The sequence below is a fragment of the Cucumis sativus genome, chromosome 7 (genome assembly GCF_000004075.3).
Source record: "Cucumis sativus cultivar 9930 chromosome 7, Cucumber_9930_V3, whole genome shotgun sequence".
Lineage (NCBI taxonomy): Eukaryota > Viridiplantae > Streptophyta > Magnoliopsida > Cucurbitales > Cucurbitaceae > Cucumis > Cucumis sativus.
The window spans coordinates 20907194-20922729 of NC_026661.2; the positions used below are offsets into that span (position 1 = coordinate 20907194).

The following is a 15536-nucleotide window of genomic DNA, read 5'->3' on the forward strand; positions in this document are numbered from 1 at the left end:
TTTTTCTTTCTCTCAAAGTTTAAGCTACGATGTGTTTCACGTGAAGTGAATACTACTTTCTATAACTTTAATCTTCAAAAACGGTTTTTTAATGAGTATTTTTTATTACTATGTTTTATGAAATTTATTATTGTTTCTTTGGTAGTAAGTTCCTTAATTTTATCTTAATTCTAAAAGTGGATTGAATTTTTAATAAATGTTTATAAATTAGATAAGTGTTGTTTAGCCCTTTGATATTTGAAAATCAAGTATATTTCTTCCTAATCTCTTGTAATTTAGTTTTGATTAAAAGGTAAATAAAGTGTTTAAGATTAATTATTTTTAAAAAATAACCAATGATTACCAAATCCCGATTTTAGTTTTCATCAAACAAAACACAATATTTTAAAAAATTACTTAAAATATCAATATGACATTGAAGGGAAAAAATCCAACTAAAAATTGGATTTATTATTGGTTCTACGAACAAAAGACAAGTTGCATTAAATAAAAAAAAGAAGAAGGAATTATAAGTACAATTGTTTTTTATAAAATTAAAAAATGCATATTACTTTAATCTGATAATCACAATCATTTTCTCGAATCTCAACGTAACCCCATGGAAGTAAGTTTGGCCAATTAAACAAGGTTCCATCAAATTCCAAAGGCTTCTTCAATTCTTATTATTTCAAATCTTTAATTTATAACCACATTCCAATTTGCTTTTTTAAACTTAATTAATGTTAAAATTAAGCATCCAATTTTGTATAATTAAAATTCACTGAATCTTTCAAATGTGGCCTTAATGACCCACTGGAGTATTTTTACATACTTTAATATGTAATGGGAAGTTGGAAAATTACTATTATTTAAATTCATCTATGAAAAGTAATAATACAAAATTAAATAAATAACATAATTATTTATTTAAAAAAAAAAAAAACGAAAAAGGAAAGTTTCAACCATTAGTGAAAAAGGTGGTGGTGATGAGCATATTGGTGGAAAAACAAAATTTGATATATTTTACTTATTAGCCCTCCATTTTTATTTTTATATTTGGCATGTTTGTTCCAATATTTAGCTTTAACGGTAAGTGAATTATTATTATTTTTCGTGTAATAATTAAATTTGTTTCGTTTCCTATTCTAGAGAAGAAGAAAAATCAATATTTGATTAGCAATCCATTATTAGATTAATTAAAAGACTTTGTCCTCTTTCAAAAATACATATCCTTTAAGTTTTATAACGTTTCATTGTCATTTTCTTTTTACTTTAACGATAGTTTTGAAAAGATAAAAATTACCATTTTTATATAACCAACAAATTTTATAAATCATTTTTTTCTCTCATCTATTATTTTAGCCAATTACTTACAATTGTCTTTATCAACTTTATTGTTTTTAAAGTTTTAATATTTCATGGGCCGTAAGGTAAAACGGCTATTTTAGATCTTTAAAATTAAAAAAGAAATATATATCAGAAATGAGTGCTTCTCTAGGACTCATTTGAGGTTTTTTTTTTTTTTGTCATATTTTGTAAATGGTTTTACTTTATTTTATATTTATAACAATTTCTTTATACATAAAAGGATAATTTTTAAAGAGAAATTACTTCAGATGACAAAATTTTTTTAGAAAAAAACCGTTCATAGGACCTTTTAAGTAACTAATGATATCAGACGACTATAAGATGGTTATTATAAGGTTATATGTTTTTAAACTTGTTATTTTTGTAATTTAGAAAATATAATAAGACGTGCCCTATATTTGTATAAAAAATAAACTAATAAAAATTAGGAAACGAGAAAATACATAAACATGTACTAAAAAATAAACTAATAAAAATTAGGAAACGAGAAAATACATAAACATGTTGGAGTAGGAAACGAAAAGAAAGTAAAAAGAAAAGGGAGGAAACAAATGATCCATTACTAATAATTAAACAATCAAACATAAATCCCCAAAATTGATGGGAAAAAGATATGGTAAATGAGAATGTGAAAAAGGAAAAAGAAAAACTACAATATTAGAAAACAAATAGCTGAAAATAAGTAGAAAAAGAAAGAACGAAAGGAGCGGAGATTATCGATATTGTTTTGATCGAGTGATTAAAAATTAAGAATCACATAATACAAAAGAAAAGAAGTAAAAAGACGAAGAAACCCTCCACATGCAAATGGAAGAGAGAAAGAGAGAGAGAGGAAAAAAGCGACCACCAAGTAACTACCGTTTTGTGCTCACTGAATAACCACCCCTCCTTCTTCTCTATAAATTCCATCTCTTTCTTCTTTCTTTCTTCAAACCCTTCAAAAACCTCCCAAAATCATAACATTTCTTACTAAAGTCTCTCTCTATCTCTCAAATTTTTGCTAATCCCTTCCATGGGAATCAATTCCAACCGAGTTGAAAATTTGGAATGTCGTGAAACGGTGTTGACGATGCCGGCTGACGCAATGCCGGAGCCGTCTCGACCCGAGATTGAGATTCATAAAGTTTGTTTACCTCCCGAGCAAACTACGTTTCAGAAACTTAAGCATAAGCTATCCGAGGTGTTCTTTCCTGATGACCCGTTTCATAGATTCAAGAACCAAACGACGCTTAGGAAATTGCTTTTAGGCCTTCAATTTCTCTTCCCGGTTTTTCAGTGGGGCCCTGAGTATACCCTCGCTCTTTTCAAGTCTGATGTCGTTTCTGGTCTTACAATTGCTAGCCTTTCTATTCCTCAGGTATGTATGATAATGAATAAGATTGTTTCATGCAAATTGAAATCTGAAGATTAGAGATCGTTTTTTCTTTTTTGTCTTGATTTTTATTATTTTTTTATTTATGGAAATGTGGGTTTTGTTTCATTCGTTTGGTTCGATTTTTCCTTTTCGAACTTTGTCAAATTTGACTATCCTTCATTTTGGCTTTATTATTTTAATGTGTTTGTTTGTTTGTTTGTTTTAGCCATTACATTAAGTGTTCTATGATTCTATCTATCCTTTTTTTTCTTTTCATTTCTTCGTTTTGATTTCTGTAGGGAATAAGCTATGCGAAACTAGCAAATTTGCCTCCAATCATCGGATTATGTGAGTATTATCTTGTTCAATATGATCTTTACTGAATGAAATTGAACCAGAAGTTAAATTTGGTTTGCTAACTCTTTGTGGGGTTTTGTTGCAGATTCAAGTTTTGTGCCTCCGCTCATATATTCTATCCTTGGGAGCTCTAGGCATCTTGCTGTTGGGCCAGTATCAATTGCCTCTTTGGTCATGGGATCGATGATTACTGAGGCGGTCTCTTATAATGAACACCCAACTCTGTATCTTAAGTTGGCTTTTACTGCTACCTTCTTTGCTGGTGTATTCCAAGCATCTTTAGGCTTGTTAAGGTATAAAATTAAGCATAAGTATAACCAATTGGGGAGGAATGAATTCCCATTAATTTTCTCTGTTTATGGATTTGTCCTTCAATTAATGGTTTTTTGACTTTCAATTTGTTACAGGTTGGGCTTTGTAATTGATTTTCTGTCAAAGGCTACTTTAGTTGGCTTCATGGCTGGTGCAGCAGTTATTGTGTCATTGCAACAATTCAAAGGGTTGCTTGGAATTGCCCATTTCACCACCAAAATGCAATTTATTCCTGTCATGTCTTCTGTTTTTCATCGCAAAGATGAGGTAAGTTCTTCCTTGCAGCATTAAGGGTGGTGGGGAAAAGAGAGGAAAGCAACTAGCAAACAGATGAATAGTTCATAAAGTCGGTTGATTTTTTCAAATATTCTATATTTCTTTATTAAAGATGCCTTTTGTAAAAACTAAAGCCGGTTCATTTTATCTAAATTTGCTATTAATTTCGTAAGAATCTTGATTTGTATTCAATAGTTGAAGATATCTTTCAAGGGCTCATTTTTTTTATTCTAGATGGTCTGAGGTGTTATAACTGACGGGGCCTTTTTATTTGTCTTTTTTTATTCATTCACTGTTCTAACTCGGTGCATATAATGTGCAGTGGTCCTGGCAAACTATTGTTTTAGGCTTCATTTTCCTACTGTTTCTTCTGGGAACAAGGCATATAGTAAGTGGATTCAACAAATTATATTTATTGCTGTGCTTTATGTTTGCATAATGGCTCTGTTTTAGCTATAAGGTGGGATTAGTGGGGTGGGCCATGAGATAAACCAAGTAGTGGGGTCTCGAAAATTCCTTTTTTAAAAAATTAAAAATACATTACAATAATAATAGCTCTGCTTCTAATGTGTTCTATCGTACATGAATTGACACAGAGCATCAAGAAACCAAAGCTTTTCTGGATTTCAGCAGCAGCTCCACTGACATCAGTTATTTTGTCCACAATTTTGGTCTTCTTGCTGAGAACAAAATTTCCTGGAATCTCAGTGGTACGAATTGACACTCTAAAAAACTTTAAATATGTACCCTTAAACTAATACCATTTTCTCTAGATTACTTTATTTAGAACCACATAATGATTTTCTCTTCTGGCGTTCTCTTGATAGATTGGTCATTTGCCCAAGGGTGTCAATCCTCCATCTCTCAACATGCTGTACTTTACTGGTCCTCAGTTGGTACTTGCCATTAAAACTGGCATTATAACTGGAATTCTCTCACTCACCGTAAGTCCCTGTTTAAGAAAGATGTTGATTACAGATTTTAGGTTCTGGCTTGGTTACTTCTTAATCACCATGGCTTAACGATTCTTTTCATTTTGATTTTATAACATTTAGGAAGGAATTGCCGTTGGAAGGACGTTTGCTGGTTTGAAAAACTATCAAGTGGATGGGAATAAGGAAATGATGGCTATTGGTTTTATGAACGTGGCTGGATCTTGTTCTTCATGCTATGTCACTACAGGTGTTTGTTACCTTCCTATCAAACCTTCTTTATGACGTTGTTTGTTTGTTGTTACAGTTTTTTGACTTTTTGGATTGGAATCGATGTAACAGGATCATTTTCTCGGTCTGCTGTGAACTACAATGCCGGGGCACAAACAGCAGTTTCTAACGTTGTGTTGTCTGCAGCTGTGCTCATAACATTGTTGTTTCTGATGCCATTGTTCCATTATACTCCAAATTTCATCCTAGCAGCCATCATTATAACAGCAGTAATTGGGTTAATTGATTACCAAGCAGCCTGTAAGTTGTGGAAAGTTGACAAGCTCGATTTTTTGGCTTGTGTTTGTTCTTTCTTTGGCGTTCTTTTCATCTCCGTTCCATTGGGCCTTGCCATCGCAGTAAGTTTCTTCATTGCTATGTGATAGTTTATTCTGTAAGGTAATATCATTAACACATTGGAATTTTCAGGTTGGAGTCTCCGTTTTCAAGATTCTTCTGCATGTCACCAGGCCAAACACCATGGTTTTGGGGAATATTTCTGGGACTCATATATTCCAAAACCTTGACCGATACCGGGATGCATCAAGGGTGCCTTCATTTCTCATTCTTGCCATTGACTCTCCAATCTACTTCGCAAATTCAACATACCTACAAGAAAGGTGAGCTCGATATAATGAAAATCTTCTTTATGTCACGAAAGAGATCATTTAACCTATAACACATCCTTATGTCCTGTGCAGAATTCTTAGGTGGGTTAGGGAAGAAGAAGAACGGATAAAATCAACTGAAGATAGCCCACTGAAATGTGTAATCCTAGACATGACAGGTATGCTAAGCAAAAAATTCTACTCCTAAGCGAGTATAAAAGAAGCCTTTCCTTTTGAGATTATCCACCAAATGGTTTCGCTCACGCTTGTCATATGCTTTTCTCAGCTGTAACATCCATAGATACAAGTGGTATAGAAACAGTATGCGAGCTTAAAAAGATATTGATGAAAAAATCATTGCAGGTATGTTCCATGTGGCTTTAACTCTGCCTGTATGACCAAATGTTTTCCAAGAAACTTTTAACTGATAGACATTTCGGTATTTGTTTTGGTTAGTTTGTGCTAGCAAATCCTGGTGGAAACGTGATGGAAAAACTATATAATTCAAAGGCATTGGAGCAGTTCGAGTTCAACGGTCTCTACCTCTCAGTTGGAGAAGCTGTAAAGGACATTTCTTCTTTATGGAAGAGGCCGCTGTCATAACTTGTATCTTCTTGAAGCTTATATCATAGAGGGGAGAGTTTGAAAGAAACAGATAACCGGTCGATAAAGGATAGTTTTTCCTTTTCCTCTCGGGGTTATGAAAACATATTCCACCCTTATAGCAATCAGAAGAGGCGATGAAATGTTTTCAATCTCTGTTTCGTTCTTGCTCTTTTCTTGACAATGAAGCTAACAACCCACCAATTTCTTCACTTTGCATTGTATAATACATACAAGCAATCCTAGTTCTAGTTTAGTATCTGTTAGATTTGGGGCAAAAGCCTTAAGTAACTTTTACACTTTCATTATTACACCATTTATAAGTTTTTCACTTTCAAGAAAGAAATGAAGGACAGCACTTTATTGCTTGTTCAAGACCATATACTAAATGAATAATCCCCACGCTTCAAAAAAAAAAAAATAATCAAAGTTAATGTGATTTGGACTTTATTTACAACTCCAGCTTTTGCTAAAGAGCATCCTCTTTTTTTTTTTTTTTTTTTTTTTTTTTTTTTTTTTTATAGACACTGTTCAAGATATTTAGTTCAATTTGGCATCTTATACCAAACTTGAAACATTTGCCTTGTTGAATGAACAAACTTATATCGTTATGCTTATTCCAAACTACATTTTCTGTATTCAAAAGTTAGACCAGCAAAAGGCATCCTAAAAGATTATAATATTTTTTTGAAAAGGAAGATTAAAATATTTAACGATCAAGTAAGGTCAGGATGAATAACCAATCAAAACTTAATCGAATGTTTGACTATTTGCCATCTTGTTCTAACGGACAATTTTTTAAGATTGTGATTCAAAAGCTGTAAATATTAAGAGATCTGTATAGCTATTTATACACAACAATTGCTCTTAAAAGTAAATAAAATGAAAAATATGTCATTTATCAGAACATATTTTCTTTAAAAAATCGAATAATGTTTATAAATAACTTCAAATTCGTTTGAAATTGAAACAAATTATTTTTAAAAAATCAGCTTAGTGAAGATTGTACCGTTCTTTTTGGCTTTTCGTGCAAATGTAATTGGAAGATTTGGATACTTTTAATTATTTGCATCAAAGATTTAGAATATGCTTTGAAGTGTAAGAAAAACGCCAACTCTAGCACAAAAAAGGAAAACATATAATGGCGACAATGAAGGCCTTTTATCAAGAGAATCTAAGCAATAGAAAGTGATATTAAAGCAATTCAAGTCCATAATGACAAGATAAACTAACAGAATTTCCTTTTAGTTATGCTAAAATTTCATTATATTCATAGCTATTCACTATATCATTGAAACACATTGCAAAATGAGGAGTAAAAGAAGTCTCATTCCAAACTAAGCTGTAAATTCATCTGTATGAAGAAATAAATGAATAAAAGCAACTAACAATATATATCCTTTAACCATTAAAACAAGAAAAGGAACAAAGCTTTATAGCCATCAGTCATCGCCTGTTTCACCATTGGAAGTGACCCTTTCCCCAAAAAGTAACAAAAACTTCCTGTACTTGTGTAAAGCTTCGAAACACTAGATCATAATCCAGCGCACCGATCCCGGTTATTTTCAATATTTACGGTCAATCATCATATCTCAAACTAGTTCCTCTTCCTTGATTCTAATTTGATCTGGCTTTTCATCAGCTTTATCCACTAGCTAAACAAATTTAATAAGATAGGCCACCAAAAAATCCCATATGAAGAGGTGGTTCTTGCAATTTGAATTTCGAGCTCAGACATCTGCACCAAAATATGTTTTCATTATGGTACAACTACATCTACTTCTCAATGATCTTAAACATTAGAACAAGTTTTTTCTCAAAAATAAACAAATTGGAACATGTCAACTCAACAGCAAAGTCGAGCATGGAATGAAGTAAAATAATAGACTAACATGAATTAAAAAATTTGTCCTGGCATGTTTTGTTTTCCAGTCAACCATGTTAGTTAGCAGTAGTATTGTGAATAGTGAATTTTAAACAATTTGAATGTCAAAGAAGGTTATCTGTTGATTTCCTTGAGCAAAGAAGCCTTACTTGAACGCAATCGTGTTATAGGAATTTCTCGAAGCTCCCGTTTGATGCACAGATATTCACCCAGTAAAGACATGACTACAAGCCCAGTTCCGTTCACAACCCACCATGTCATTGAGGAAGGCCACCCTCCATAAATGATACAAATGAAAAGATGGAATATATAGAGTGTGGCTGCAAAATCTAAGCACTTCTTTGCTCTTTCAATCAAATAAACCAGATAACCTGCTCTGTATGACAAGAAAAACGAAATGGTAAGAGAAGCTGACACTAGTTTTATATAAAACATATTACACAATACGAGAAAAAAAAAAATTGATTCAGAATTGATTACTTTGAAACTAGTTGCCAGCAAGTGTATTAAACATAAGAAAAGAGGGTACAACGCTAGAAAGTAACTCCCAGGATAACATTTAACAGAAACAATGTCTACTGTCCGTTTTACTCCAAAACTATTTTGCAATACTTCAACCACCCCAGTCCCCAATCCATCGCCCATGCATTCTAAACAAAAAATTCAAGGGAGGAAAACTGCCAGGATCAGTCAAAATATTGAAATAGAAAGCATGACAACCAACCATTAGCGGCATATTCTAAATAACTTGCTTTCTTATTCCGTAGAGTTTAAACATTTATGTTTTTATCATTGGCAATTTGAATTAGTAGACCTAACAAACCCAATCACCAAAATATTAAACATGTGAATTTCTGTGATAGTAATATCTAATAAGGCAAAAAGGATATATTTCTTCAAACTCAAAACAGACTAAAAGGGATTCATGAGATAGGAAGTCAAGGGAAAAAAAGGTTCTCAAAAAAAGTAGCTAACCAGCTAGTACATGAACACGGACCTTAATTGAAATTCACATCACTTCCTGAAGGAACAACATACAGGATACTATGAACCATTAAGAAATAAACTCCAGACACCAAAGAGTTAGGTGCAATTATATTTTACAAAAAAAATGGCCTAGTTACATATAAAAACACAAACATTAATATGACATCAAAACAATATCATCGAGGGCGTTTAATCTAAATCATTCCACATAATGTAACAAAGGCCGGATCAAATATAACTTGTCTAAACCAAGTGTCGTGTATTAACATGCGGCTAAAGTAGTTCTAACTTTTAATATATAAAAACAGGGCAGACAAACATAGGTGAGATTTGTCAATTATTACTAACCATGCATTGCAAATATAATCCCAAATACGGGGGGGGGGGGGGAGGGGGGCTAAAACCTAAAACAAAATTCTTACCCAGCAATTGCACTTAACAGGAACGAAGCAATCACACACCAACCAGTGGCAGTAGAAACAGATATTGTAGCATAATCAAAGAAGTAAACAAGGCTGATCCGAGAAACGCGAGTCCCCACTAAAGTTGCAAGCAATATACCAAGAGTGAGGTAATAGAAACATTGAAGACAAACAATTTGGGCAACAATGAGCCAAGGGTCCCATACCACTGCACCATAGAACATGACTCCAGTAGTCAGTCGGTTCTCGCTTCTCAATTACTATACCCAAACCTAAACTCAACAGAACCCAACTCCTTCCAGAATAATTGAAATACGAATTACAAACCCTCAAATTGACAACGAAATTCAAGAGATGCCCATTTCTCTTGAAAAATCCTCTCGCTGGCTCTGGCACAAGAATTTACCAATCTTGTTTCATTGGATCTGAATCAAGCGAATCCAATATCCACCCAAACTAAAATCAGAAAAATATATAACTACAGAAACATTCAAATAAAAGAGAAACAAATCCCAATTGAAGAATCCAACCCTAGAAATCGATTAAATCCCAATTCGCTAACACAACGAACACATCGCAATGCCGTCTAACCAGAAAATAAGAATTAAATCAAGACTGAAACAAATAAAAGCGTCAATCTTGAGATCGAGAAGAGAGAAATAAAAGCAACCGGCGGGAAAACTCAGGTTTCCGGGAAGAATTCCTTTCCCTTTTTCTTCAGATTTTGTAGGTCGTGTCCGGGCCGGTGCCTCTGATGAGAAAACTTTCTTTCGTAGAGATGCGCTACAGTTGTAATGTAAAATCGATTTGAAGCTTTTCCATTACTTTCATAATTAATTAGTATTATATAATTAACTAATTGGTTAATTCATTTAAATTAAAATTACTTCCCTTATCCCCACGTTTTCTTTTTGTTTTTTCAAAAATAGTTTCTTTTTTTCTTTTTTATTTTAAATATTGCAATTTATATTTAATCATAAATCAACTTTTCTTTTCTTTTAAGAATATCCAACCCTATATTTGCCAGGTTGACAAACAAAATAGTACTTTAGTGTGAAGAAATTTATTTTAGGAAATTTTATCTTTTTGGGAGAATTTATTTTTGAAAATTTTACTTTTTAATTTTTAAAATGTAAAATTTTGTCTAAGAATATATTTTAAATTAAAAATAATGATAGTAGTAGGGTGGAAGAAGAAGAGAGTTTTTGCTTTATTATTATTACAATACAAAAACGGTTGCATCAAATATATTGCACCTAATAAATATACTTCGAAGCTTTAGTAGTTAGTAAGGTTAATTTATCTTTAAATGTTCAGACCCTAAATTTGCATGGCTAACAAATGGAAGTTCTAATTAGAAAAAGAATGAGAAGCAGAGTCTGGAAGAAAACTTAGTGGAGCTGCTGATAAAGAAATGTTTATTTGATGATGAAAAATTGCACTCTTTTTCCAATATTCACTGCTGAGCAATACAAAGTACAAAATGGATCCACAACAATTTTAGATTCAGCCTCGTCTAATTATATATGACAAGCTTGACACAATCATACATCCTCTCTGCTTTTTTTTAGCAACTTACATAGAAATGGTAGAGTATGTTAAACTAGGTTTCTTGATCACTTGAATATGCTGCTTGTTAAACTATCGTGTTGTTCGGCATCGACGATATGGAGGGCAGCATGGACAATTGACAACATCTTGTTACTTGCTATTTTATTAGTAGAATACAAAGGGCTATGGCAAGAAAAAGACCAATAGCGCCTAGCTGGGCAAGAGAGTAACAGGATAAAAAGATGTTGGAGGGATGGATAAGGGCAAAGACGGGTTAAGAGTAAACGACACTCATGACAGTTCTTTATCCAACTGAGTAGTTGGCTTTCTCCTCCTGGCAGTTTTCTTGGCGACGGTAACTTTGACCTTGCCTTCAGCTTCAGCATTTGCCTGTTGCTGATTGTTGTTCACTATGGCTTTGGATGACTTCATTTCACTCCTGAGCCTCAATATTTCACCCTTTGCAGATGCCAAGTCTGCTTCCAGTTTCTTTGCCTTCTTCTCAAAACTGTCTCTTTCTTTTCCAAGTTTCATGACAAGGTTATGTGCATCTTCTAAATTTTCCTGTGCTTCTATGGTGGCATTCTTTTGATCGGTGATACTCTGACGAAGCACTTCTTTTTCGTCTTCAAGATTGGCCACGTGGGAATTTGACTTCTCCAATTCTTTAGAAAGTAACAATGCATTGCGGTTCATCTCATCGAGTGACTTGATCGCTTCTTCCAAATCCGTTTCAAGAGACTTTCGTGCTTCCTTGTCCTTCAGATTTTGCTTCTCCAACGTTTGAATTTCTTTGTTGAGAGAAAAAACTACTTTTCTCTCTTCTTCTAAATCGTTGCTTATTGTTTCTGCCCTTTGAAAAACATCATCCAATTCCTTCTGTAAACCATTGCGACTTTCAATGACAATCGCCAGCTCATGAGATGCTTTTTGTAACTCTTCATTTGTTTTCATGAACTGTTCCTTGGTTTCTGAAAGCTCACTGGCTAAGATTTCACCATTCTGTTTTGCCTCTTCAAACTTGCTTTGTAATGAATTTCTAACTTCATCATATTCAGCCTGCAGTCTAGAAACCTCAGACTGAAGTTCTGTGCACTTGCTTTTCGATTCCTCTAACTGATTTGTAAGGTCAGAAGCCTGGTTTCTTGATTTGCTAAGATTTTCTCGAGTAACTTCCAATTCATCTTTCAGTGTTTGTGCATTACTTGATTCTAATTCCAACTTCTTTTTCAAAACGTCTCTTTCTTGTGTCAGATCATTAATTCTTGTTTGGTTTCCATTCACTTCTTTGATAGCAATCCTAAGATTTTCTTGCAGTTCCTGAATTTCCTGATCTCTTTCTCCTAAAAGTTTAGCATCTAATGATGCCTTCTTTTCCGAAGATATTTTAAGACGATCGTACTCATCCTCTGCATCATCCAATTTTCTCTTATAATCGTCTCTTGTAAGGACCAAAGAAGCTACATCAGCATTTAATTCATCCACCATAGAAATCCTCATCTCAAGTTCTTCCTTATTGCTCTGAAGCTCGTCCTTCAAACCTCGAATCTCTGAATGGGCAGCAACCAGTTCATCCTTTGCTTGATTGTAGGAGGACAACAGGTTCTTCAATTCTACCTCCTTTTCTGCAAGGGAAGAATTGATCTTTTGAATATAATCCTCCTTATCCTTGAGCTCCAAACCAAGCAAGTTAACCCTTTCTTGTAAAAGCTCAATAGATTCAAGACTTTCTTGCAGTTTTGCCTCGAGTATATGCTTATCTTCCTCAGTCTTTGAGAGGTCTTTTTGCAGGTTACTAATGCAAACATTGAGCTCTTCTATTTTTCCTTTCTCATTTCTTATCTCTTGCCCTAAGCGTCCAATAGTGACATTGGCTGTATTTAGTTGGTTCACCAAAGAAGTCTGTTCTTCCTTTGCCTTCCTTAATTGCTTCGCATGTTCTTCCTGTTCACTCTGTAACTTTGAATCATAGCTTCTCCTCATTGAAATAATGGAAGATTCCTTCTCCTTTAGTTTAGTACTTATCTGTGAATTCAAATATTGATTCCATTATCGTTCAGAGTGAAGAACAAAAAATCTCAAAAAAAGGGCCTAAGATATTCCTCAGCTATTCAAAATTTTCTTACGTACAGCAAAGAAAAAAGGGATGCGAGAAGACAGAATTGTTGGTTAAAATCATAGCTCGAAATGTATTAGACAACAGACAGGAAAAGTTTGATTGTCCCATCAGGCAAAGAATAATACAAATGCAAAGTGTGAAGTTGGGCGTTCAAAATATTTGCCTCGTCAAGAATGAGCTTACAGATTCTATCGCCAATTCGGCAGCCATTTTCTCTTTTTGAGCTACTGCATAGAGTGATCCGAGCACCCCCGAACCAAAAACTCCAACTACATTGAGAATAGATACAAAAGGATTTGGTGGTTTCTCTATCTGGGCCGCTAGCTGTCCCAAAATAAACAGCATAATTGGGGAAATTTCAGGAATGATTGAAACCATAACATAGTAAAAATAAATCAAAATAATCATATTTTTGTAAATTAAGCAGAGATCCAGACCTCAATATTTTGATTCCCTTCTTGAGCCTTCACATCAGTTTTCTCTGAACATATCAAATAGATGTGTGAAGATTACACAACTAAAGATTAGAACATCAATTGGCACCAATGTTTTAAAGACAATGGATCTGGAACAAAATATCGTGACAAACCTCATCGCAGCTATAAGATATATTCACACAGACTTTTAAACGATAGCTAAGTAATTAACAACTGACATCAAATTCACAAAAATTCATTAAATCGACTTGACTAACAGATCAACCACAAAATATGGACATACTTGCTGTCTACAACTTTGCACCAGGGGTTGCTATATGAGGCCCAATTGAGCAATAAAAAACAAGAAGCAGTCATTGCAAATAAACTATCAACCTTCTTCCAGAAAAAGATCATAGACTATAAATTATAATTGTCCGCGGTTGGTATATATGAACTCATGAACTCAACAGGGAAATGTCTAGTTCACATTTACTTACTGAGTTCGAAAAGGATAAAAACTTCATCTAAGAACTAAACACCAAGTTTTCAGAAGGAAGAATTAATTACAAGAAACCACACTCCAAACTCCAAAGAAATCAAGTAATATACACAATAAGAAAAACAACTATATTCATACGGCTATCTAGTTGAGTCATTGTTCTAAAACTTCATATATCAGGTGAATTACAAGTACCACTATAGAAATCTGTCATATATAGAAGAAAACTCCAGCTATTTCCCATATACAACAGAATCTCCATTGACAGAACTGTCTATCAGAAATTAAATTTCTTCGTTTGATATGCAAACTGTCACCATAATCATGATATCGTTAACTAACTAAACGCACTTCAATTCATTGGATTATTATGTTCACTAATTATTGAAAATTAACCCAATCAAACCGCAACCCATCTTTTTAAATTCCAAAACAACCACATTGCAATAACAAAAAGCAAAAGGACTAATTAACCTGTAGCCGAACCGTCAAGAGCTTGAGCCTTGAATTGCAGAATCGGGAAGACAGAAATACCCAAAAACAAAATCGCCCTCCTCTTGCATAATCCATCATCGTTCGAGTAACTTTTGCTCCTCAGAGCCGCCGGCACTCCACTTCTCTGTTTCCCCTCAACGTTTCTTAAGGGTAGTGAATTTGATTGTGAAGAACAAGAACAAGATGGAACTGAAGAAAATGGAAAGCGAGAAACATAAAGCGGAGACTGAAGAAAGCAAGTGCTTCCCATTGCAAAACCCATCATCGATTTCACAGTTCAACCTTCCACTTTCTTTCTCTTGCAAGATAATCGGAAATGAACCAAAAACCTTCTTGTTCTTTTTCCTATTTTCTCTATCCGTCTCGTCCCATCTTCCGGCTCCGGCTATGGCTTCCCGTAGTTGAAGCCGATATTGAATTGGCTTTTATGCCCTTTTTGGATTCTATAATTTACACGGATCCATAGTTCGCTCTTGTTAGAATTCAGTGTCATTTTTCGTAATATTGAACTCATCTGTGGCTCATTCCATAAGAAGATCCACGTGGAAAGTAAGGGCTTGAACATTTGGCATTGTTTCTAACCACTAAAAACGATCCACGTAAGAAAAGAGTTCAGCTTATCCACAACCTTCTTTTGTTATGTTGCCATGTCATACTGCTTTTGTCTCCTTGGAAGGAAAAAGTAAATTCAAAATACAAAATGCCAAAATGCCAAAAATTAATCGATGATTTGAACCTAGGTTCGATGCAATTTTAGTGGTTTCAAACGTTTCATCCAATTCTTTATAACTTTATATAGTTTTTCGTTCCAATTTCGTTCTCACATGGTTCATAAAATCAATTACCAAAAAAAGTTCCAAAACTTCCAAATCTTACAATCGTGGGTGTATAGAGGTATTAAGAAAGCAATTGAAAATCAAATCGAACTGAAACTAAATGCTTACTCTAACACCAAACCAAACAGTTTTATGTAAAAAAATTCTATATATATAATATCAAGACATAAACTTTCATTGAATGTCAGTAAGGTCCAAATCCTAATAAAAACATGCACTTTAATTAATAATTTCGATTTTAATATTTATACATAAGCGGTCAAT

The 15536-nt window shown here is 33.7% G+C and overlaps 3 protein-coding genes across 3 annotated transcripts; 1 reads left to right on the top strand and 2 right to left on the bottom strand.

The window, feature by feature from the left end:
• The first annotated feature begins 2253 nt into the window (after positions 1 to 2253).
• Positions 2254 to 6516, top strand: LOC101203079 (probable sulfate transporter 3.4). The gene is made up of 13 exons (XM_004141732.3): positions 2254 to 2704; positions 3001 to 3049; positions 3144 to 3351; positions 3466 to 3637; positions 3969 to 4034; positions 4243 to 4356; positions 4474 to 4590; positions 4702 to 4828; positions 4921 to 5207; positions 5278 to 5468; positions 5550 to 5635; positions 5743 to 5819; positions 5913 to 6516. The coding sequence occupies exons 1-13, from the start codon at positions 2360 to 2362 to the stop codon at positions 6057 to 6059; spliced, it is 1986 nt and encodes a 661-aa protein (XP_004141780.1). The 5' UTR covers positions 2254 to 2359; the 3' UTR covers positions 6060 to 6516.
• Positions 6517 to 7288: 772 nt separating this feature from the next.
• LOC101220911 (protein SYS1 homolog) lies at positions 7289 to 10169 on the bottom strand. Its single transcript, XM_011661259.2, has 3 exons — positions 9354 to 10169; positions 8094 to 8320; positions 7289 to 7797 (listed from the first exon to the last, which is right to left on the bottom strand). The coding sequence occupies exons 1-3, from the start codon at positions 9575 to 9577 to the stop codon at positions 7790 to 7792; spliced, it is 459 nt and encodes a 152-aa protein (XP_011659561.1). The 5' UTR covers positions 9578 to 10169; the 3' UTR covers positions 7289 to 7789.
• A 582-nt stretch (positions 10170 to 10751) lies between these two features.
• On the bottom strand, positions 10752 to 14853 carry LOC101220678 (MAR-binding filament-like protein 1-1). Its single transcript, XM_004141802.3, has 4 exons — positions 14416 to 14853; positions 13461 to 13504; positions 13207 to 13347; positions 10752 to 12929 (listed from the first exon to the last, which is right to left on the bottom strand). Exons 1-4 carry the CDS (start codon positions 14699 to 14701, stop codon positions 11196 to 11198), a joined length of 2205 nt encoding a protein of 734 aa, XP_004141850.1. The 5' UTR covers positions 14702 to 14853; the 3' UTR covers positions 10752 to 11195.
• Positions 14854 to 15536: the final 683 nt, after the last annotated feature.